The sequence below is a fragment of the Quercus lobata genome, chromosome 11 (genome assembly GCF_001633185.2).
Source record: "Quercus lobata isolate SW786 chromosome 11, ValleyOak3.0 Primary Assembly, whole genome shotgun sequence".
Lineage (NCBI taxonomy): Eukaryota > Viridiplantae > Streptophyta > Magnoliopsida > Fagales > Fagaceae > Quercus > Quercus lobata.
The window spans coordinates 50,922,585-50,947,185 of record NC_044914.1 but is presented as its reverse complement, the minus strand read 5'-3'; the positions used below and the strand labels follow the sequence as shown (position 1 = coordinate 50,947,185).

The 24,601-nt window shown below is 31.9% G+C and overlaps 1 protein-coding gene and 1 long non-coding RNA gene across 2 annotated transcripts; both read left to right on the top strand.

The window, feature by feature from the left end:
- Positions 1-3,275: 3,275 nt before the first annotated feature.
- Positions 3,276-7,633, top strand: LOC115968385. The gene is made up of 6 exons (XM_031087773.1): positions 3,276-3,324; positions 3,582-3,634; positions 4,683-4,832; positions 5,218-5,346; positions 6,196-6,467; positions 6,612-7,633. Exons 3-6 carry the CDS (start codon positions 4,709-4,711, stop codon positions 7,461-7,463), a joined length of 1,377 nt encoding a protein of 458 aa, XP_030943633.1. The 5' UTR covers positions 3,276-3,324; positions 3,582-3,634; positions 4,683-4,708; the 3' UTR covers positions 7,464-7,633.
- A 3,807-nt stretch (positions 7,634-11,440) lies between these two features.
- LOC115969636 lies at positions 11,441-18,140 on the top strand. Its single transcript, XR_004087020.1, has 3 exons — positions 11,441-11,710; positions 11,834-11,903; positions 18,090-18,140. It is a non-coding gene; the product is annotated as an uncharacterized LOC115969636 (long non-coding RNA).
- Positions 18,141-24,601: the final 6,461 nt, after the last annotated feature.

Sequence of the window (24,601 nt, the reverse complement as noted above, 5' to 3'; positions counted from 1 at the left end):
CACCAAGAAATGATAATTCACACTATGATATATGTTTTTTTTTTTAACGTTTCTAACATCAACAAATATAAGTTTTTTGATAGTGTAAATATATACCTACACAACCAATTCGGATTCACATACCTAAAAAAAGAAGCAAAAAAAAGAAAGAAAGAAAAAAAAAAAGGAGTTGAAGGATCCACCAGAGACAAGCCTTGTTGGAGAGTTCTCAATGCCTAAAAGTCGCATGAGAGAGAGAGAGAGAGAGTATTTATGTGTACCTATTGTGTTTGGTGTACAACTCTCTTAGAGAGAGCATTTATGTGTACCTTTTGTTTGGTGTACAACTCTCTTTATGTAGGGCTTACACGAGGTCTCTAATGTTGAGGGCATTGTAGTTCAATTGTCACCTCTTGATATTTCTAATGTGGGTTCAAATTTCTTCCTCGCCAACAGTAGAAAAGAGAAAGTGACCCTAATTAAATCCCCATTAGTAGTCTTTCGCTAATTTAGAATATCCTCTATCATGTCAATTTAACTTGGTGGGGATTCCATAAAATTCACTGTTTCCTTGTAAGTCAAAAGGTGATTAATCTTATCTATATCAATTTTAATTTTTCAAAAGTGAAAATATATAAAATAAATTACAATTATAGTCCCTAACCTTTAAGTTGTGCATCAAATGTTGATTTTTTTTTTTCCAAATGTAGTTGCATCTCATAATATTGTCAACCAACCAAAACGATGCATAATTATGTGGAGAAAGCCAAATTTATCAGCTTCCATTTTTCTTTTCGATGAAAATGGATTATACGTATAGTTTCTCAAAGTTAATTATTATCCTTAAATAGCCAAACAAATTTACAATTAATTTTTTTATTCGTATATAATGACACATAAATCTGCTGATGTCATTCATCATGGTTCTACTATATTAACTGCAGGAAATTTGAAAGATTTAAGAATTGAGATTGTCACAGAAGTATTCATTTATTCCTAAAAAATATAGATAAATTATAAACTCACTCAAGCATCTTACCTGGTTTTCAAAAGTTTAATAGTTTTACTAAATATTTTAATGATTACCATTGCATTCTTTTATAATGTTTAATCCTCAAAACCTTTTTAATAATTAATCTGTTAAATAAGCTACATATTAACCTATGAGCGCCTTTCTTTAGTCGTTCAAATCTATATGTTCAACCTCTTAACAATGGTATTATGGCGAGTTTAGATGGGTTGAAATTCTACACTAGCATATTTTAAATTATGTTTTTTGTTAACATGTGTTAAAAAGGTATAAGTTAAGGTGTATTTAATAATTGAGTTTTTATAAATTATTTGAAAAAAAAAAAATCAAATTACCCACAAATATTAAGAAAAACACACATAGCTACAATGAATTATAGATGCAATCCAATAAAAATTATTGACAAAAAAACTTTATAATGCTTATGTGTCAAAAAAATATTTGAATTGCTAAAATAATACTATATCAAATTTATTAATTTGTAAAAAGCACAATATTAACCAACTACATATGTGACCAGTAACATGGCTTGCGCATTCCATGTGATAAAATGAGAAAAGGAATATGGCTACAGAGGGAAATATGTATAATAATGAGAATCTTGACATAAACAATATCATGAAAATTGTCATGAAAATAAAATTGTTTAATAACCCAAGATTAACATTAATAGCATCATTATAATTGACCATTCCTATGCGTAAGCACGAGTTACATACTAGCTAGATTTAATCTCTATATATTAAGAGAATTCAGAAAGTTAGTTATGGTTTCGAAAAATGTCAACAATACCTATAATCTAATAAGATAATCCTTATTCCTAACAAAAAAAAGGGTTAAATTGTAATTTAACAAATTAAAAAAAAAATACTATATAAACTTTTTCTTAAAAACTAGTACACACTAAACCCTACAATTTACTCTTTTTCAAAATCTTAAATTTTATCTTTTTTAAAATCCTTTCACGTGTAACCTCACTAACAATAGAAAATTTTAAATTAAAAAATTACATAAAAAAAAAAAGAGCATCTTCACACATGCGAAGCACGCGTTACAATTGACAATTCCCATGCGTAAGCACGAGTTACATACTAGTTAAATTTAATAAGAATTAATGGTTTAAAAAGAGTGTAACTCTTGGTGTAATACACACACAAACACACATTCGGCGCAAGATTGGGTGGGGTGAGCAAACCTATTCCCGTCCCATCACTCCTTCAGGGCAAGGAAAACCGATATGGGGCGACGTGAGCAAAACCTATTCCTGTCCCATCACTCCTTTAGGGCAATGAAAACCAACATAAAGACAAAACGGAGTAGGACGGGAAAAACGGGGTAAGGAATTTTTGTCATCCCTATTTAACAATCAAGTGATTTTTATGAAATTACTTTTACAGATTAAGTGTTTCAACTTGTAACTCAACTTAAAATCTTTAGTGTTTTTAACAGAGATGTCTAAGGTTCAAATCTCTCTCCCTCAACTATTGAAGTATAAAAAAAAGTGCAATTAATATTAATTAATTCATTACAAAATAGTTTGATAAATATATGATTTCAGCAATTACTTCAATTGCAAATGGGGATTGGATATACCACTTTTCCTCTAATTTTTCAGTGTTAAGCATGTAACCCTTTCCCCCCTAGACCCTTAAGTACTTTGTGCATGGAAATGTACCAATTTAACTACAAGGCATTTGGCCCGTTACTTATAAGTTTATTAGACTAAACATTTAATCATTTCAAAGCAAAAACCAATATAATAATTTATAATTTATTAGGAAGATATTTTTTTGGTTGTTCAATTTTTAATTTGGTCCCTCGACTATTACTTGCATCAATTTAGTCAATGTCATCCTTTGGTTTTCTCTCCATTTAAATTTGAAACGTACGTGATTTGAAATAATTGACATTTCATAAACTAAACTGACGCAATTAAATAGCCGAAAACCAAATGGAAGCACGATCATTTTCACATAAAAATACCGGTAACGCTGCAGATGTACTCATTCATAACATGTGACGTAGATGATGATGAAAGCATGGTGTGTCCTCTACTTCGATTGGAGATCTAGTTGTGATAGACTTAGAGATCCCCAACAACCTCCACAAATTCTAGGCCCAACCCAAACAATGAGAAAGGAATACCTCAAAGTCTTGAGGAAATTTATTGCACAAAGTCTGGTCCCATTAACGCAAATTTTCTGCCATAAACTTCATCATCAACCGCAAAGCTGCCACTCTTAAAACCAAAGCTGGCTTCTTTAATTTTGTTTTCAAAGCTTTGGAAAATCAAACCGTTTGACAAATGCTGTCAGGTGTCAAGGACCAAAACTTCAAACCGCTTTTATTGCTTTCTGTTAGAATAGTCATAAACTCACACCTTAAAGTGGTCAATAAGAATTTTCTCAAAAAAATAAAAATAAAAGTGGTCAATAAGAAACAGCAACGTGAACAATTTCGAAGCTCACTTTATGTTTTTTTTTTTTCTTTTTCTTTTTGTTTGTAAGAAGCAAACAAAAATATAGCATAAAAAGAAATGGAAAAAATTTGACTTCTGCACGTGTATGTACAGGAAATTTCCCACAAACAAACAGGAGTTTAACAACAAAGCTTTGAACTCGAAAGGTTTGTCTTTCTTTGTTTCACACTATAAAGCTTTTGTTGGGTTTGGGTTTGGGCTTTTGATTTCATGTAGTACTCTTTCTTTTTTTATCTTTTCTGGGCTTTTGAGGTTCAGTTTTAGCTATAATTTGATGGGTACATAAACTCTCTCTCTCTCTCTCTCTCTCTCTCTCTCTCTTTTCTCTTTCTATGTTGTTAGGCTGAAGGTATGCTCTACAGTTTGTTTGCTTTACATGGTGATCTTTACCTAATTTTTTTGTCCTTTTGGCTTTTTGAGCTTGACTAATGCTGGGTGGATTTTACTCTGAAAAAAAGTTTGGTTCTTGATATGTGGGTGTGTATTATTTGTGTCTTCTGTTACTCTTGTATGGTTGGTCTGAAAAGGTGGGAAGAGAAATGAAAATTTATTTTTCCTGAAATATTTTGTTTTAAATCCTTTTTTGTGTTTTTCTTTTTACTATTAAATTAAGAACTCAACCTCAACCATGCCAAGTGGTTGAGTTATGTTTAGTCTAGATGAAAACTAGAGTTTGCCTACAAGTTCTCAGCAACAAAACAGATATTTAAGGGGGTGTTAATTTTTTTTATTTTTAATGATTGTTTTTATAATCAAACTGCTTAAATATCTGAAACAGTTTTTAATTCAATTGTGGGAGTTTTGCCGATTGGTTTTGGAGAGTCTTTTACGAAAATCAAGTACCTTGACTTGTGCTGGGGTGTGCTTGAGTTTGTTTGAAAATTTTATTTAATTGAGACTGAAAAATTGCCCCCTCATGTTTTTGTAATTAGTTACTGTTTCGTTTTGAATAATTGTATCAACCTATGTATAGTAATATATTTCAAAGTATAATTATATTGGCTTCTTAAGGTAAAATTTTGTTTCACAATCTAAAAGGAATTGAAATCGAAAGGGAAAATTGAATCCTTGGTTTCTTGTATCTGTTTTCAGTTGCAAATGGAAGAAAACAAGAAAGCTAAGTTAAGAGCTTACTGTTTCATTGAGCAGGAAAATTTATTGAATTTTAACATGTTATTTTCATTGGATTTTCAGGGGTACAGCCAGAGCTAAACAAAGAGATGGCTGAGCAAGTAAAAGTACTCCCGAATTGCGTTCATGCAGATAATCCCTTCCACGAATGTAGTCAATCTTGCCTCAAAAAGATTGCCGAAGGCCAGACACGCAAGGAGAAAAAGAAATCAAGTAATTGTTTATACTAAATATGCTTTGAGCTATGCAAATTTAGCAACTGTAATTTTGCACCTGCAGCTTTAGCAAGCTTTCCTGATGCTACACTTTGGGTTTTAATTGCCCTTGATAATTTATTAAATTTGAATTTGGCAGAGTAATTTTGTTTGTGAAGTACTTAACAAATTGAAATATATACAGTTGTCATTTTTTTATCTTTTGAGCAATTGCAATCATTTTATAATGTTAAATTCATGAATTGTGTTGTGATATGAGGTTAATATTAATATAAGTAAACTTAGTAAGGGAGTGTTCTAATTTTATAAGGGTTTCCTTGATAACTTTTTGAACATAGGTGGAAATTTTGGATTTGTTTTTCTTTTTCTTTTTTTTTTTTAAGATGATGGCAATGGAGTAATAAGAACACACCCAGCTTGCCCTAAGGCATCCAATCCTTACCATGAATGTGGTGAATTATGCCCCAAAAGAGTTGCCGGAGCTGAGGTGCGGAGGGATAAGAACGAATCAGGTTGTTCCCCTTTTCTTGTATGGTATTTTCTGATGAAACTCTACAGTAAATTAATAAGAACGAATTACAAAAGTCAATCAAATCTAATAAATTAGAACAGGGGAGAGAAAAGAAAGTACTTTTGCCTTTAATTAGAGAGAATGTTTGCTGGTTGGAGGATAAAAATTGCGTGGTCATTGGAAAATACAGTTGAGATGGGAATACACACGCACCACACACCCAAAATGCAAGTATCTCAACCTGTGGATAAAGGGAGAGATTGCTCTCTGAACTTGTCACAGAGCTCACTGGACTGCCACTCACCACCATTCAGCCATCAGCAGTTCTCTCTCTCTTTCCTCTCCCTCACTTTTTCTTCTTTGGTCTTGCTTTCTTTGCTCTCTTAGGTTCGTTAAATTACAGATGAAACACCATTTATTTTTCTAAAGTTTTCTTCTTCCTCTGGTATGTCTTGGATCTAAGAGAAACGCTAATAATTGCCTCTAAAGATCTTAAAAATTCAATTGAACTAGTATATCTAATTTAGTTGGCACCAAATTACCCCCCCTTTCAACTTTGATGTATTAGGAATTCAATGCTGTATGTTTGGAAGCATGATGAGGCATGATACTGAACTCTTTTGATATACCTAGTGATCAAGTCAATTAAACATTTCCTTCTTCACTTAAACTCTACTAAACTGTAGAATTGCAATTAGGAATCTGCCTTGCTATTGCCTATTTCATTATTCCATTGGCCTGAGAATGTATGTTATTAACTGATTCATTCATCCCATCTTGCACATGGCGCATCCACATCCACATGTGATGATGATGATAGGTTCCTAATTATATTTATTTTTAATTGCAGACTCCCTCATCCTTGATGTGTCCAAAAGTTTTGGCAGGAAAAAGAAGGAAGTTTCCCGGCCAAATTCCCCTCAGGTGCCTGACAATTTAATTCTTCGAAACACAGTCGACCCTTATAAATACGCTTCTAAGAAAAAGGTGGAAGCAGAAAATGGAAAGGATGTTCCTCATTCTCAGCGACATGCTAAAGCAACTCATGCCCAAGATCCTTCTTTCAACAAGGAGCAAGTCCAATCCATTCAGTCAGTGCCTGCATCTGGATATCTCTCAGTGGTGCAGACTCATCTCTCTTTCTCTCTCTCACATATATACATATATATGCACACACGTATACACTAATGTTTCTTATTTCTTGTAGCGCACGTATTATCAATTTTCAGTTCTTATAGCTATTTGTCTACTCTCTTGCATTGATAGCCGGACCTTTTCAAATTCAAAGACCCTTCAAAGGAAAATGGTACCCGCATTTCAAAAGAAACACCAAATGATGAAGATGATGATGAAAAGCTCCATGCTCCACCTCACAGTGTTCCTAATCCTATTATCAGTAACATGGGAGATGAAGATGATGATGAAAAGCTCCATGCTCCATCTTACAGTGTTCCTAATCCTATTATCAGTAACGTGGGAGAATGTGGTGCTGCTTCAGCTACCGGTCCTGCTTCTCTGTCCGTAAGCTTTAGTTTCTCTGGTATTGCTGATGCTTTAGAAGGCAGCGACGATGAAGAGGCCCACTCTGTAATTTCTGATTCTTGCGTGTCTGTTGGAAAGTATCATGTAAAAGAAAGCCTTGCTTCCATTCTGCAGTCTATCTTTGACAAGTATGGAGACATAGCAGCAAGTTGTCACTTAGAATCAAATGCCATACGCTCTTATTATCTAGAGTGTGTGTGCACTGTGGTTAAGGAGTTACAATCCATTTCAGTTATGCAGCTGACAAAGTCCAAAGTGAAAGAACTATCAGCTATTCTTAAGGATGTAGAAACTTCTCAAATTGATATCAGTTGGCTGCAAGGCATAATCAATGATATTACAGTAGATGTTGAGCTCATTAATCATCATCGATCCATTGAGGTGGCAAAGGCCGACTGTGATCATGATATAAAATCAACAAGAGAAGAACTAGAATCGCTACTGGAACAAGTAGCTGATACCAGAGCTCGATTGAGTGAGCTTGAGCTCAAATCTTCACAATTAAATGAGACTATGTTGTCTATCAAGTCCAAGACTGAAAATTTTCAGGGCAGATCCTTGTTAAGTGAATTGTAGCAGTCTATAGTCATTTTATTTTCTCATGGTGTACAAGTGAAGCAATAGAACACCAAAAAATAGGTGATTATATTTTAGCTTGTTGAACAAGCAATGTGAAATAATAGGATTTGAGGCTGTACTTTATTTGCTCAATAAGATTTAGTCTCATAATGCAGTCCATCCTTATTTATTTTTCAACAATCCATCTTTATTTATTTTTAAGATTCAAGTTACACCTGTTAAAACTTCATAAGAGTCACACTTCTTTTGAACCATTGATTTATATTAAGATTTAAGGGTGAAAAAAACATTCAATAGAGTGTCATAATTGTTCCTTAAAAATTAATAATTAACTCTTCTTATTAAAAATAGAAAAATAAAAAAATAGCGTTAACTTTCTACTCTCCATCATCATCTTTCATCCTCTATCCCCCTTTCACATGGTCTCATGTTCTATGTACTTTCTCCCTCAACAATGGAAATTAGGGGCGAGTTCAAGAACAAATGAATTTTTTTTCTTTTTTTTAATTGTGGGAGTGTTTGATTGCTTTGCTCATTTGCTGCCAACAGTGAAGCTGTTCTTTCATGGGGCCCTGGCTTCCATGTTGCACTACCAATGACGGAGTGGGACAAATTTTTTTGCTAATCAGTATATTATATATGTTCTTCCCTTCCTCCTCCCCTTTCTTATTGATACAAGACTCTTGTTCGGTTTCAGTTCTTATAAAATATTTAATATAACATATCTCGACCTTGAATCACAAATCTGAAATTTGATTTTAATTAGATAAAAGCTCTCAAAGGTAGCATATATAGTCTAGCTTTATCGTTGGCATGATGATTGATTTACTAAATAAAACAAATCCATTGAACTTTGGGGTTAGCCTGACAACTGTGTGTTTCTTGTTGTACAACTAGCGATTTGCCCTTAGATCTTAGTTGGATATACAATTTAACAATTTTATAATTAGAAGTTGCTTTCTTTCATGTGGTAATGCCTTCCATGGCCAGTGCTTTCCATCTGTCATTGGTGGTGCCACAGTTTCACTAGAGGCCGCGGGTGTAAAATTTTTTCAAGTTACATCAATATAAACTTGAACTCATCTCTCTCTGAAAACAAATTCATTAATTAGAGAGAGAGAGAAAATAGAAAAAATAATATAATATTCTCTAAAATTAATTTAGTTAACTAGTGTGGCAAACAATAAATGTTTAATGATAACATAAATAGTTGACATTTTTTAACCGTTAGAATCTTATAGAAATCTATTGTCTAAAAAGGGTGGAACTCTTGGCAAATTACACAAAATGAAACTTGAACTCATCTCTTATTTTTCTCTCTATTATATTATTTGAGTAATGTTCGGAACACACTCAACTATTAGCATGGGTTAGATCTACCATTAATACCATTTTTATTATGCACCAATCACAACGGATGCTTCCATGAAAATATTATGCCCCCCTTATTTATTTATGGTACTTTCTTCCTTTCTCACTTGGACAGTTTGAGAGCATTGTTATCTATTTATTTATTTATAGGTATTTTGTACATTGGAGGATTTTTCAGGGCCTTTATGAGTAAGAGTTCCTTCTAAAATGCTACTCTTTTACCACTCAAGGGTCGTTGTTAAGTAGTTATAGGGTTCTTGGTATGTGATAAGTGTTATGTTCGAATATTTTAAGGATAATGGCGTGACACTACCATTGCCTGAAATCACTAATGTCTTGGGTGGGGTTGAAGTTATAGTTTATAACATACATCTTAATTCACTTAGAGAAACATATGCACCTATTTACGCTCCTCAAGTATTGGGTTTTTAGTGGATAACTCTATGATAATGTCTAGGTAAGATCGTCACAATGAATTAGGTCTCTCAAACTTTTACTTTAATAATAATAATCCTACCCTTTTAATCCATTGTGGAGTAAATTATATTGAATTAGCAGAAACTTTGATTCTTAAAGGATGATTGATATATTTCATCAAAAAAAAAAAAAAGGATGATTGATATATATGTTTGAAAATATGTATAAAAATATATGTTGGTAAAAAAGTGTATAAAAATATATATAATATTATTTAAAAACTAAAAATGTATGGATGAGTGGATGTATCAAACACCCTGAACAAAAAACTAAAAAAAGAGTTTTTATTTAAAACTTTCCTCTTTGAATTACAAGACTTTGACTAATAGAAAGCATTTGACTAATAGAAAGCCTTGTTTGGGCTCCGACGCGTGACACAAATACTAGACTCAAATTACACCACACGGCAAGGCTTTTGACAATCCCAACAGGACACGCACAACTTTATGACACTACTGACACTAGCACACTTATTTTGACTTTGATTTACTTCACACTCTACAACGGTCCGAGCTTTATGGCACACGCTTCACTTCACATGGCTTCACCTCACTTCACAGTTCACACTCACTGACACTTCACCTTATTTCACACGTCTCTCACACACCTCATTCCATCTATTTATACTGGATGTATGTTGGTAAAGAAACCGACTTGAAGCTTCTAGCTTCTTCTTTTTTATTGGCATTAAATTAATGCATTTCTCTACCTTTTAGACATCTTGTAAATTAGTGGCTGAAATTAACTTATGCAAAGGAAACTTTGTATTTGTTTGGAGGTAAAATAAAATAGATGAAAAATTTTGGAAAGAAAATGAGAATGAAATTTTTTTTAGAGTGTATTTGATTAGGTGGGAAGGAAGGAAAATAAATGGTGGAACCCAAGTGTTTTTTCTTCAAATTCATCAAAAAGTTTTCTCTCCAAAATAGAGAGAAAATTGAGCGAAAAAAACTCATGAAATGAGCTTCCAAAAATATCATTGAAATTCACCTCCAAGTCTCTGATGTGTTAGTTTATTTATTTATTTTTTTTTGCTTGCTTGCTTTTGTTTGGACATATTGGCTTCTTTTCTTCTTCTTTTCTTTTCTTTGATTTTTCTTCTGGACGTGTAGCTTTCTTTTTCTTTTTCTTTTTTTGGTGCTCATATGTTTATTTTCTTATTAATTTTGGTTGGGTTTTGTTTTTGTTCTTTTTTTTAGAAAACAGTTTTGGGTTAATTTCTTATATTTTTATTTTTATTTTTATTTTTTCCCTAAAGTGTCCATCTATACACAATTTTTTAAAAATATAATGTGTTACTTTTTGTTTTATTTAATAGGGATATGATGATAAATTTATACAAACTTTATTTTCAATCAAGCAAAAAAGTTTTCCATCTCTCCACTTTTTCCCCTCTCAACCAAACACAAATGAGAGAAACTAAAATCTTTTCTATTCTCTCACTTTTCCATCCTCCCATCCAAACGGACCCTTGGAGAATTCCAGAGAGAAAGATTGCATGAGAAAGTCTAAAAATTTCTAGAGAAAGAGAGAGAGGCGGTGCTTGATGTTTAACAAAACTCCCAATGTCATATTGTCACAATTTGAAATGCCTTCAACAAGTCACTGTTAGCAATTGTTTGGCTACTTGGTAATATTCAAGAATCTTGAATATTCAAAGATCTTGCGAGTAATGCCAAATTATTATCAAGTAAAAAAATCCTTTTTACTCACTTACCATTATTACAAAATAATTACTACTTCATCAAAATTTTGAACCACAAGATAATAAGTTAGAGAGAAACATAAGAAATCCAGTGGTTATTCTTCATAATTGCTATCTGTAGAACCTAACAGCTTGGTTGTATCTTGAGGAAAAATTTGCGATAACCTTTTAACAACAAAAATGTGGGGGCAAATATTGTCTAAGGATAATAATTTTGTGCCTCCAAGTTATCTATTTTTGTTTATCTTCTGTATTGTCCTTGTTCTTTCTTTATTATTTCCAACAATATGCTGATTACTTCTGCATCTATAGGGATCACATTTTGTGCATAGGCTAACCATCAGTTAACAGCTTATCAACTAACGAGTTACTTATTAAGTAGTTAATCATGCACTTCTTCATTCTCCTTTGCAAAATAGTTTTAGGCATGGGCCAAATTTCATCATCCTTTTCCACCAGAGGCAGAGTAGATAGGGGAACAACATGACTGCCTAGCTTAGGTTTTAAGGAAGATACCGGATGAGTTTTGGAGTGAAATGGCAAGAACAGCTTATAAGCCACTTCTCCTTCCAGTTGCTAGTGATTTTTGCTTATAGGGCACTAATCTAAGGAACACCCAATCACCAGCAACACACTCTATGCTGCTATAATATTATGCTTAAGATATTCTGAGTGGCCGCCAATTTAATAAGTTGGTGTACAATCATGGTTTTATTGATTACATTACCTAGTGAATTTTTTTTTATCTCATTCATAAATATTCTCATATCATTATAGCTTGTTGAGTGAAGTGCTAATTTGGATACTTCAACAGGTGCAAAATCAATTCGAAGAACTGAGCTTGTAAAGTGAAGATTATTTTCTTGGTTTTGTGGCCATATAAGGTAAATTTCCAAATAGCTTGATACTTCTTAGGATCTGAAGCCATGAATGCTTCTTAAATCATGACTATTTTGGGCTCTAATATCTTCTTGTACTTGTTTTGCCTTTGACATTATGGAGTTTGGTCAGTGCATGATTTTTTCCTCAATTGATTACTAAACTTGTTATTACTTAAGACTCCCAAGTTATTATAATATACTGAGCCAGTCAACTTGGTCAAAAACATGTTCTATACTTGTGTTCTTGTCTAGCAAGGACCTTTATTGGTGACTTTTGAAATGCTTGATCATTTCAGAGAACCACAATGCATATAGTAAATGTTTGTTATTGAGTGCATTCTACTGTAATTTCTAATTCATGCATCTGTTGGAAAGTATCATGTAAAAGAAAGCCTTGGTTGCATTATCTTTGACAAGTATGGAGACATCACGGACCCAGAAGGGGCCCGGGCCCCCTAGCCCAAAATTTTTTTTGAGAAGAAGGCCCAATTTGTTTTTATTAAGTATATTTTAAATTTTTTAGGATTGGGTCCTCTCTTCCAAAACTTTAGCGCCCTCCATAACAGCCCAACCCAAAAAATTTAAAACCCAATTAACCCACCCCACGGTTACAACCTAAACCAAATTGGAGAGAGAGAGTTCACACGCGCCTTTGACACCGGCCGCTGTTGCCTCCAGCCTCCATCACGTATTTTTTCTCTCCTTCAACTTTAAAACCTAACATTTATTTGATATGATTTTTCTCTCTCCACTCCATATGTTTTATAATGTTTGTGATTTGTGAATCTATAATACGTTTGTTTGGGACAGTGGATAAGTGATAGAGATAAAGAGACAAAAACAAATACATAATATAATAAAAATGTCACACAAATTTAACAAAATAAAATTGGAGACTTGCCCACTTTGCTAACTCATAATACTATAACTAATATTTTTAGATTAGATAAATTTAGAATCGAATACTAGAGAAAGTGAGAGAGGCGGTGCTTGATGTTTAACAAGCTCATATTGTCACAATTTGAAATGCCTTCAACAAGTCACTGTTAGCAATTGTTTGGCTACTTGGTAATTGCATATATATATATATATATATATGTGTGTGTGTGTGTGTGTATGTATGTATGTATGTATGTATGTGTTCAATTCAACTTCATAATAGTCAAGAATCTTGCGAGTAATGCCAAATTATTAACAAGTACAAAAATCCTTTTTACTCACTTACCATTAATTATTACAAAATAATTTCTACTCCATCAAAATTTTGAACCTAGGAAGTTAGAGAAACACAAAAAATCTTATGATTATTCTCTACAATTACTATCTATAGAACCCAACAACTTGGTTGTATCTTAAAGACAAATTTACGATAACCCTTTAGCAACAAGAGTGTTGGGACAAATATTGTCTAAAAATTCTATTTTGTTTGTCTTTTGTTCTTCTTTTATTGCTGTGTATTATTCCCAACAGTACGCTGATTACTTCTGCATTTGCTGGGATCACATTTTGTGCATAGGCTAACCATCAGTTAACAGCTTATCAACTAACGAGTTACTTATTAATTAGTTAATCATGCACTTCTTCAATCTCCTTTGTAAAATAGTTTTAGGCTTGGGCCAAATTTCATCATCCTTTTCCACCAGAGGCAGAGTAGGTAGTGGAACAACATGACTACCTAGCTTAGGTTTTAAGGAAGATACCGGATGAGTTTTGGAGTGAAATGGCAAGAACAGCTTATAAGCCACTTCTCCTTCTAGTTGCTAGTGATTTTTGCTTATAGGGCACTAATCTAAGGAACACCCAATCACCAGCAACACACTCTCTATGCTGCTATAATATTATGATTGAGATTAGCCTCCCTGGTTTTCAAGTGAGCATCTACAACCGCAAGCTTTGAAGTTTGAATTGAAAGGAACATATTGTGTCAACTTAGGTGGAGGATACCCATATTAAGCTTCAAAGGGACTGGTCTTAGTTGAAGCGTGGAAGTTGGTGTTGTACCAAAACTCTGTAAAAGGCAGCCATGTTCATTGTTCACCATTGCTAGGAATGTTCACCACCATAGCATCTTGGATAATGCACCACTCCCTTGTTAATTATTTCAGTTTGCCCATCTGTTTGTGGATGATAGGCAGTAGACATTGCAAGAACAGTACCTGCAGCTTGAACAACTCCAGTGAAGGTAGAATCCCTTGTCACTCACTATGTATCTTCGTAATTCATGCAATTTGAAGACATTTTGCATGGATAATAGAGGACACTTTGTGACTGTTGTCTCCAGCCATGAGGGCTGTGATAGTGCCCTTGAGACTTTCGTCTCTTCTGTAATCATCTTTCAGTTCATTAATCCATGTACCTTAGGGAAATGATATAAGGAACAGCGCTGTTGCTTCTTGAGTCGCTTCTTCTTCTTTTGAGTAATAGGTCTCTTTGCAGTGGAATTGTTGGTTCTAAGTAGACATGGCAAAACGGGCGGGTCGGGTCGGGTTCGGATCGCGGGTCAAACGGGTCGCGGGTCATTTTAAGCGGGTTGAAATCGGGTTCTGGTCAATCGGGTTGCGAGTCGGGTTGGGTTGGGTCGGGTTGACCCGTATTTTTCACTTGAAATTTTTTATTTTTTATTTTTTTTTATAAAGAAAACAATATGTATTTGCCATTTGGATAGTTATACAACATATTACTTGATGTAAAATGCATTATTTTGAATTCACTACTTATATCAAGAATAAACTCAGTTAAACTTATTAATATTTATTCAATAATTTTAAAATTATACAAATCCTAACATTGCTATCTAAAACAAAACAACACAAAGATAAGTAAAACAAATATACAAGTTTTATTTTTACACAATATCAACATTCCAAAAAAAAAAAATTACAAATGATTTATTGGATAACTCATTTGATAAAGAATAAAAACATATATGAAAGTTACAATTTTAAAAATTAATTTTATAATCTATTATCAATTGTGGTTGACACTCTATTTCAATTTGAGATATACATTAAAGTTTGATTGCTTACTTATTTATACCTAGTCTCTTTTATGAAGATCATATCATTGTTAAGCAGCACACACTCTAGGAAATATCATAATTTATTTTGAAAAGCTGTTTATTTTGAACATAAATTGTTAAAAAATAGATCTAAGCATTCATAATTTATGCTAATTTGATATTTTGGCTTTACTATTTTCACACTTGTGAATGTGTCTCATACATATCTACAATTTTAAATCTGTTTTTAACTTTACTATAACCAGATTATCTTAGCATGTACTTTGCTATTTGATATCTAAAAATCTTTACTCATTACAGAATGCTCAACCATTTATTTTTCAATTAATTTGCATGCAGTTATGTAAATGTATCAATTGTTTCCTTAAAACTCATAATAAACAATTAAACTAATATTGTCTTAATTTCACTATTTTCTTTATCCAAAAAAAAAAGTTTTAAAAAAATGGTTCAGGTTCGGGTCGGGTCGCGGGTCGGGTCGGGTTGATCCGCACAAAACACGGGTCGGGTCACGGGTCAACCCGTTTTTGCTTCGGGTCAAAAAAATCGGGTTCGGGTCGGGTATTTTTCGGGTCGGGTCAAAAAATTCTAATCCGTTTTGCCATGTCTAGTTCTAAGCTATGAATGTGCTATACAGGTTAAACTTTCTTTGTTATTATTTCAAGATAATGATTCTGCCCAAATAATTGTCGTTTTGAGAATTGTCTTTATGTGAGAATTTTGACATGTAATCAGGGTCAATTAGAGATACTCATTAAAGTCTAGTGTAATAAGGTTTTTTTTTTTTTTTTTTTTTTTAAGTAAAACTTTTTTAGAAAAAAGATGGAAAGACATAAAGTGTGTGTACTAGCCCTGCTAAAAGAATACAACTCAAAAGGGTAGAGGATCAACAAAATCAACAAGACATGAAGGGGCCCGGGCCCCCTAGCCCAAAATTTTTTTTGAGAAGAAGGCCCAATTTGTTTTTATTAAGTATAGTTTAAATTTTTTAGGATTGGGCCCTCTCTTCCAAAACTTTAGCCCCCTCCATAACAGCCCAACCCAAAAAAATTTAAAACCCAATTAACCCACCCCACGGTTACAACCTAAACCAAATTGGAGAGAGAGAGAGAGAGAGAGAGAGAGAGAGAGTTCACAAACACCTTTGACACCGGCCACTGCTGCCTCCAGCCTCCATCACGTATTTTTTCTCTCCTTTAACTTTAAAACCTAACATTTATTTGATATGATTTTTCTCTCTCCACTCCATATGTTTTATAATGTTTGTGATTTGTGAATTTATAATACATTTGTTTGGGGCAGTGGATAAGTGACAGAGATAAAGAGACAAAAACAAATACATAATATAATAAAAATGTCACACAAATTTAACAAAATAAAATTGGAGACTTGCCCACATTGCTAACTCATAATACTATAACTAATATTTTTAAATTAGATAAATTTATAATCGAATACTAGAGAAAGTGAGAGAGGCGGTGCTTGATGTTTAACAAGCTCATATTGTCACAATTTGAAATGCCTTCAACAAGTCACTGTTAGCAATTGTTTGGCTACTTGGTAATTGCATACACACACACACACACACACACATATATATATATGTATGTATGTATGTGTTCAATTCAACTTCATAATAGTCAAGAATCTTGCAAGTAATGCCAAATTATTAACAAGTACAAAAATCCTTTTTACTCACTTACCATTATTACAAAATAATTTCTACTCCATCAAAATTTTGAACCTAGGAAGTTAGAGAAACACAAAAAATCCTGTGGTTATTCTCTACAATTGTTATCTATAGAACCCAACAACTTGGTTGTATCTTAGGGACAAATTTACGATAACCCTTTAGCAACAAGAGTGTGGGGACAAATATTGTCTAAAAATTCTATTTTGTTTGTCTTTTGTTCTTCTTTTATTGCTGTGTATTATTCCCAACAATACGCTGATTACTTCTGCATTTGCTGGGATCACATTTTGTGCATAGGCTAACAATCAGTTAACAGCTTATCAACTAACCATCACTAATCTAAGGAACACCCATTCACCAGCAACACACTCTCTATGCTGCTATAATATTATGATTGAGATTAGCCTCCCTGGTTTTCAAGTGAGCATCTACAACCTCAAGCTTTGAAGTTTGAATTGAAAGGAACATATTTTGTCAACTTAGGTCTCTTTGCAGTGGAATTGTAGGTTCTAAGCTATGAATGTGCTATACAGGTTAAACTTTCTTTGTTATTATTTCAAGATAATGATTCTGCCCAAATAATTGTCGTTTTGAGAATTGTCTTTATGTGAGAATTTAGACATGTAATCAGGGTCAATTAGAGATACTCATCAAAGTCTAGAGTAATAAGGTTTTTTTTTTTTTTAAGTAAAACTTTATTAGAAAAAAGATGGAAAGACAAAGTGTGTGTACTAGCCCTGCTAAAAGAATACAACTCAAAAGGGTAGAGGATCAACAAAATCAACAAAAGACATGGAGGGGATGCCACCTAGAGCCTGCATCCAATCGAACAAAGTCTGCAAAATTTGATTACATAGGCAGAAATTTCTACTCAATCAAAAATCTGTCTATTCCTCTCATACCATAGATTCTATGATGCTTAAACTGGCCCTTTTGATTTAACAATCTGCCATTCAAAGGATCTGCAAGGCCTTGTTGACTATTATCTAGTGGATTAGGAGCCTCCAAGCACAAGTGTCATGAGTACCTATTCTTGAGGCAACAGATATCCTTAGCCCCTTTTGATGCTAAAAAATAAGCTTGCCATCAGGTAGAGCATTGAGTGAGGTCTATGACATGTAAGCTGTGATTTATAGTTAGAACAATTGTAGTCGTAGTCGTTTCAAATCATTGAAAGGATATTTCTATGCCCATTAGTTTTTAACCTGAATAGCTCTAGTTAATTGTTCATTAAGATCTTAGGTGCAATTTAAATCCGGTGAATTTCCTGTTTTGCATGGCCACCAATTTAATAAGTTGGTGTACAATCATAGTTTTATTGATTACAATTCCCAGTGATTTTTTTTTGTTTTGTTTTTGAGAATCATGTCCAGTGAAATTTAAACAGTATATATGTGAATTTTTTTTATCTCATTCATAAATATTCTCTTATCATCATAGCTTCTTGTGTGAAGCGCTAATTTGGATACTGCAACAGGTACAAAATCAATTCGAAGAACTGTGCTTGTAAAGTGAAGGTTATTTTCTTGGTTTTGTCCCCCTATAAGGTAAATTTCCAAAAAACTTGAAACTAATTCGGACCTTTATTGGTGACTTCTGAAATGCTTGATCATTTCAGAGAACCACAAAGAACCTCCAAGAAATAATTTACTGAAAATGAAATCTAATAAATAGTAAGCAATTATACAAAATACCATTTAAATTAAAAGACAAATATTAGTGAATGTCATTATTCTTAGCTGTTTGTGTTTCATCTAGAGTTTCATATCTAAGTTACTATAATACTACTTGTAGCAACTGAAGCTCACAATATAAATATACCATATGAGGCCAAAACTTATATTATCTTCGAACTACCCATAGCCTTACAAAGTCCCTAACAATTTTTTTTTTTTTTTTTTTTTTGTATTGAATTTGATTTCAGAGGACTTATTCAAAATTATTTGAATCAAACCTCACAAATTAAAAAGAAAAAATCAATAACATTTCAACATTGTAGCTGATTAATATACAAATGAACTACCAATTTAACATGATAAAAAACTATTAGTAATTTAGAAAGCAAAAATTAAGAAAATTAAAGTTGTTACCCATTTAACCTAAAACTTTTCATATTCTAAAGTTGTCAAACACCTATTAACAAATAACTATTGATATAAAATATTCAGTAATTCCTTCAATACCGCAAGTTGTTCACACCAGGGACGAACCCAGGTGGGGGCCTAAGGGGACCCGGGCCCCCCCCGGGTCCAAAACTTTTTTTTTTTAATAGTTATTATATATTTTTTATTTTTTTAGTTGGGATTCTTTTAATTTTCTCAGTAAGCCTAGCTAGCCTCACTCAAATAGCAACTATCTAACCCAAAAACTTAACAAAAACATTCACAATGGTAATTGTATTTTAAATTTAAAAAAAAAAAAAAAAACTATTTTACCACCAAAGATTTAAAAAACCATGTATTATTGGAGAAGTTAAAGCTAAATTTTTTGCAACTACAGTAAACTGTAATAAATACAAATTGACTGTAGCAAGTTGTTTAAAATAAAATAAAATATTTTATTAAGATTATATTTCTTCCTTCAATTAAAAAACTAAAATTCTCTCTCTTCCTTCATTATTTTAATGAGTTGTGTATATTATTTTAAGTGAAGTGATAAAAAAAAAAAAAAGAATATTTGACATCGGGTATTGTAAAGTGAGGTGGTAAAATATATAAAGTAGTTTTTTGAGGTGCTAAAAGCTAAAATTTTTAGTACCATCACTGTGATTGCTCTAAGTTCAACCAAAAGAAAAAGAAAATTAGCCAGCCTAGTATTAAAAAAAAAAATTGTTTTTGTTTTTGTTTTTGTCTTTGTTGGTAAATGATTGCATCTTAATGTATTTAGAAACAATGAATTTGTGTATTTATAATTTTTTAGTATTATATGGATGTCTATTTGGAGTTTTTTTTTTTTTTTTTTTTTTTTTTTTTTTTTTTTTTTTTTTTTTTTTTTTATGCTCCGGCCCCCGCTAGCTTAAAATCCTAGGTCTGTCCCTGGTTCACACTATAAAAAATTTGAGAGAATAACACAGCAAACATCTTAAACTCTTTCTTGTTTGGATCCTACAAAACAAGAGAGAGAGAGAGAGAGAGAGAGAGAGAGAGAGAGAGAGAGCAATGGATACAGGACATGCCATTAAAGAGACAACCAATTACAATAATGTTGGAGGCAAAGTAAAAGATTAAAAAAAAAAATTGAAGAAGCAAGCAGTTTGGCTAGCATACCAACTAGTTAATTTATATCAAAAGACATAAAAATCTTACCATCAAATAGAATCCATCTTAAAAGTAAATAAATACATGTGGTACAATTAGATAAATAAAAGGTTTGTCAAGATGATCAGGTTTGGCAATGAAGAAGACGCAACAACTATTGAAAAGAGTAATCTCTATCTTAAACTTGTGATAATGATGAAAATGCAACAACTACTAATTATGCAGATCTAGCATAATCTTATTTTGATTCAACAACAACAAAAATGACAATAATTACCATAAAAAAATTATATAAAAAAACAGCCTTTTTATGATATAGCCAAGAGTACAATCACATACAATCAAAGCTAATAGAAGGAATTTTAAATCGATTCCAATGATAAAAGAGGGATTCACTTAAATGAGGAGAGCAAGAAAAAAGGACAAGTATATGTTCTAAGTATAGTATTGAATTTTAAACTCTATAATTCAATTTGCTAACTACTAAAATACCTTAGCAAATTGAATTTCTACAACACTGATTACACCATTCAAATGAATTTCTGCAAGCACGGATACTACTAAAACTCTATCATTCAATTTTCCAACTACTAAAACTCTATCACATGGATAACACAATATAAACCAATAATGTTATTGCTGTCTCAAACATTTAAAAAAAAAAAAAAAATTAAACTTAGAAACAAACAATCATATATCAATACAAATACCCACAACACAAAAGAGGTAGTAACAAAATTAAAAAAGAAAAAAAAAACAGCAATAAAAAAGAACAATACTATTAATCTAATCCTTACATTGAACTATTATGCAGGGCAATCACAAGAATAGAGGTTAAGAGCAATTGGGATTTAGAGATACCTGAATTGAATCATCTAGCTTTTTAGTATTAATATAGTGTAAGGAGAGGAAGAGATGGAGTTAGAAAGCCAAAGTTTGGCGTTAGGAAGCAGAAGGGTTGCCATTTGAGATTGTAACCATGGAACACAAAGGGTTTTTGTTTGAAATTGTAACTGTGGAACACAAAAGGTTGCCGTCTAAAATTATAACCGTAGAACACAAAGGGTTCACCAGTTAGAGAGGCCCTCTTCAATACATTAAGAAAAGATGTTCACAAGGGCCAAAAAGACTCGGTCATAGGAACTTAGACCACTTACACATTGGTAAATGAAAACCACCTCGACCGGATCAGAGTAAACAACAATTTTGAATCAAGCCGCCCCTTGCCTTGAAAGAATTCACACACGATCACTAGCTTCCCCAAAAAAATGAGATTTTTAGTATTGTTGTTTAAGTGTTGTGGAAATACGTGTTGTAGTATTTAAACATTGAAAACGGTTGTTTAAACACCCCTACCAAACACCCCATAGTAATCCTAAATTATAATATACTAACTCTCTGAGCATGTGCGTGCTTAAAGGCTTTTCTATATTTTGGGGAAAAAGTTAATAATTTGCATCAATTATAATTTGAAATTACCACATTTTCTAATCACAAAAAACCTAGAGTTGTGATGAGTATTTTGCGTTTGCAGGTGAATACATAAAATAACCAAAATAAGTTAATGTGATCTTTTGGGTAATAGTAAAAAAAGTTAATGAGAAGAGGTTAAAGAGGCTAAATGCAAGATTAGAGCACCATATGGCAAGACCTCATGCTGTCCCACATGAAATTTCTACTTTTATATATATACTAGTCGCTAACCTGTGCAGTACAGGGGAAAATTCTTAGAAATGCAAGACCTCAATGGTTTTCCTATTGTTGCCTTAACTTTGAAAGTTTCTGACAAAAATAATTGATGTCTTCTCAAAATCGTGAAAACTAAAACTTGATTGAAAAATATGGAGAACAATTAGTGTTGTGCTAATTTTTGTTGTTGAAGATGAGGGATGATTGTATCTAGAATATGCATTGGTATATATAACATTGTAAAACTTAAATAAATAATCAATATATGAGTGAGAGAGAGATAAGGTTGTGAAAAACTGAAATTTTGGAAGAGAAAATACTATAACGGTAGATAAATGAAGAGACACTTAATGCTTGATGTCTTCTCAAAATGGTGAAATCTAAAACTTGATTGAAAAATATGGAAAACAATTAGTATTTTGCTAAATTTTTTGTCGTAGATGATGGGTGATTGTATCTAAAATGTGCATTGGTATATATATCATTGTAAAACTTAAATAAATAATCAATGTATGAGTGAGACACATTTGAAATGGTAGATAAACGAAGAGACACATTTGAAATGTTAATTTTATCTACTAAAAAAATAATGAATTATTTAATTTTAACAATTACTTGAAATTAGAAAGATGAAAACAAAAAGTTGAAATCAATTAGGGTAGCTAAATAGTCAAATATTTGTATCTAATGAATAATAATGTTTGTCCATGATCTGTATATAATTATTTTATATATATATTAAAAAAAAATCATAAAGAGAAAAATGATTTAAAGAGAGAGAGAAAAAAAAAAGAAAAAAAAAAAAGAGTATACTAATCAAAAATAGTTCGTTGACATAATGCTTATATTTAGTTTTTTTTTGGAAATAGGTCAGGGGTTTTATGGAAGTTGAAGTGAAAATTGTGGAATCGTTAGAAGACTAATAGAAAAATAATGGAAAAAAAATTATTTGGTTTATTAATGAAAAGAAAATAATGATATAGATGCTAATGTGGCTCAACAGGAGCATAACAACAATAAATGATACGTTTCAATAGCACAATTGTTGTAGAGACTTAATGACTAATAATTAAAAAGGAATAGGTATAATATAAGTCTAATACCTTAATTATGGACCGGTTATTATCTAATACCATAATTATATCACTCAAAGAAATAAAAATAAGTGTAATTTCCCCTGAAATTGCTCCTAACAAAATGTCATTTTGGTATGGATTCCATGGTGCAGGAAATGTTCAATAATGTGCTCCAATCAAAATGTGTAATTACTTTTAGGGTGTGATACATTAAGGTTTGTTGCCATTTCAAATTCCCATCGTAACCCCTAAAACCTCCAATTACACATTCCATTCTTCACTTAAATGTAATTTAATTTATTATTTGGTTCTTCACCTATAGAGTTGAAACCACATCCGTCTGGAATTGGAAAAGACTCAAGTATCATCTTTGCATCACAATATTTGCTTAAATTTTTATATGATTATCCCTTGAATTTTAGAGTCATTCGGATTGTTTACAATATTTGAATGGAATAATCTCTATCTCCAATTGTATTGTATCATTACTCTCACTCAAATTGTTGGATGAATTAATGAAATACCTGATTCATGCTCTACACCACCAAAACCCATTAAATTAAATAGGCTTAGACTTTAACTGAGATTAAGCAAGGTAATATCCAGACAGAATATGAGTTTTGGGGCTTCAAGGAAGGTAAGCTGTAATTTTTTTCTCTTTGTTTAACGTTTTAATTAGATAATATTACTATATTATTACAATTTATATTTTTAATTTAATGGGGTCTTCAGTCTTCTGTTTGTCTGCAAGAAGTATTGCACTAATTCTCTTTATTTTGGTAGAATTTTATAAACAATGCAAAAAAGATAAAGATGCAAAATAAATTCAAAAGCAACAAATTGCCAGCCACATTCTCCAATATATGCATGTCCAACCACAATGTCAATTTAAGCAAATAAGAAAGCAGAGAAGATATAGCAGGTCCTTTTTTCTTTTCATTATGAATAAATATAAAATTGTATTGTCCCATAGTGTCTGAAATTAACTTGCTTTATTCATTTTAAACTGAAAAGTGACTACAATTTAGAAGAGAAGATCTCAACAATGTTTGAAATACAACTGCTGGCATAAGAACATTTCTGTTTCTACTTTTTTTTAATAAACATTTATGTTTCTAATTATTTTGCAATAAATACAACATATATTGTGTTACAGTAGCCTTTCTTTTGAGAAAAAGTTACATAATCATGTTTATGTAGATAATATACCAAACAATTCAGCTATAATTTCCTATAATTTCCAGCAACCAACAAAAACAAAGGCTTCATCTTAGTAATAAACAAATTTTTACATTAAATCTATTTTTTGTTAATTATTTAGACATCGTGTGTCAATCTGAAACTCTACATTAATTATAATACAGGAAAATATTATGAACCATGCAACTTTGGGCTTTGGCCAACCATCATGCAAATGCCAATATTGTGGTGCATTATTGTGGTATGAAGAACGTGTATGAAAAGCAATGCATCATAGAAATCCACATATTCAAGAAGATAATGTGTTATTTGAGCTAAATGTAAGTCACATCAGTTTCTATTCTAAGTGGTATAAAACCATGACCACTTACTACCTGCTGCCTATAGTCAATGTTTTCAAATAGGCATGAACTGCTCAAGTATGCGATCTAACCAAAATTTAAATTTTAGCATGTATAAGTTTTGACATCTGTCTATTTATTTCAGCCTAAGATAGTAAGATATGAATTTTAAATGGTTTACATACAAATATAATTTTAAAGTAAAGTGAAATTTTATTTGTTTTTAAACAGTTTTGTCAAAAAAAAAGTGTTTTTTGTAAAAGTAAAAAATATTATTTTTGTTAAACTATACCGTGCATCACACGGGTCAAGTATTTAAAATTAAAAAAAAAAAAACCATCACCCTTAATCAAAGTTATTAGAAAGAACAAAAATCCATTGTGTGTGAGAGAGAGATAGTACTCATAGTTTTTTTGTTGGAAAAAT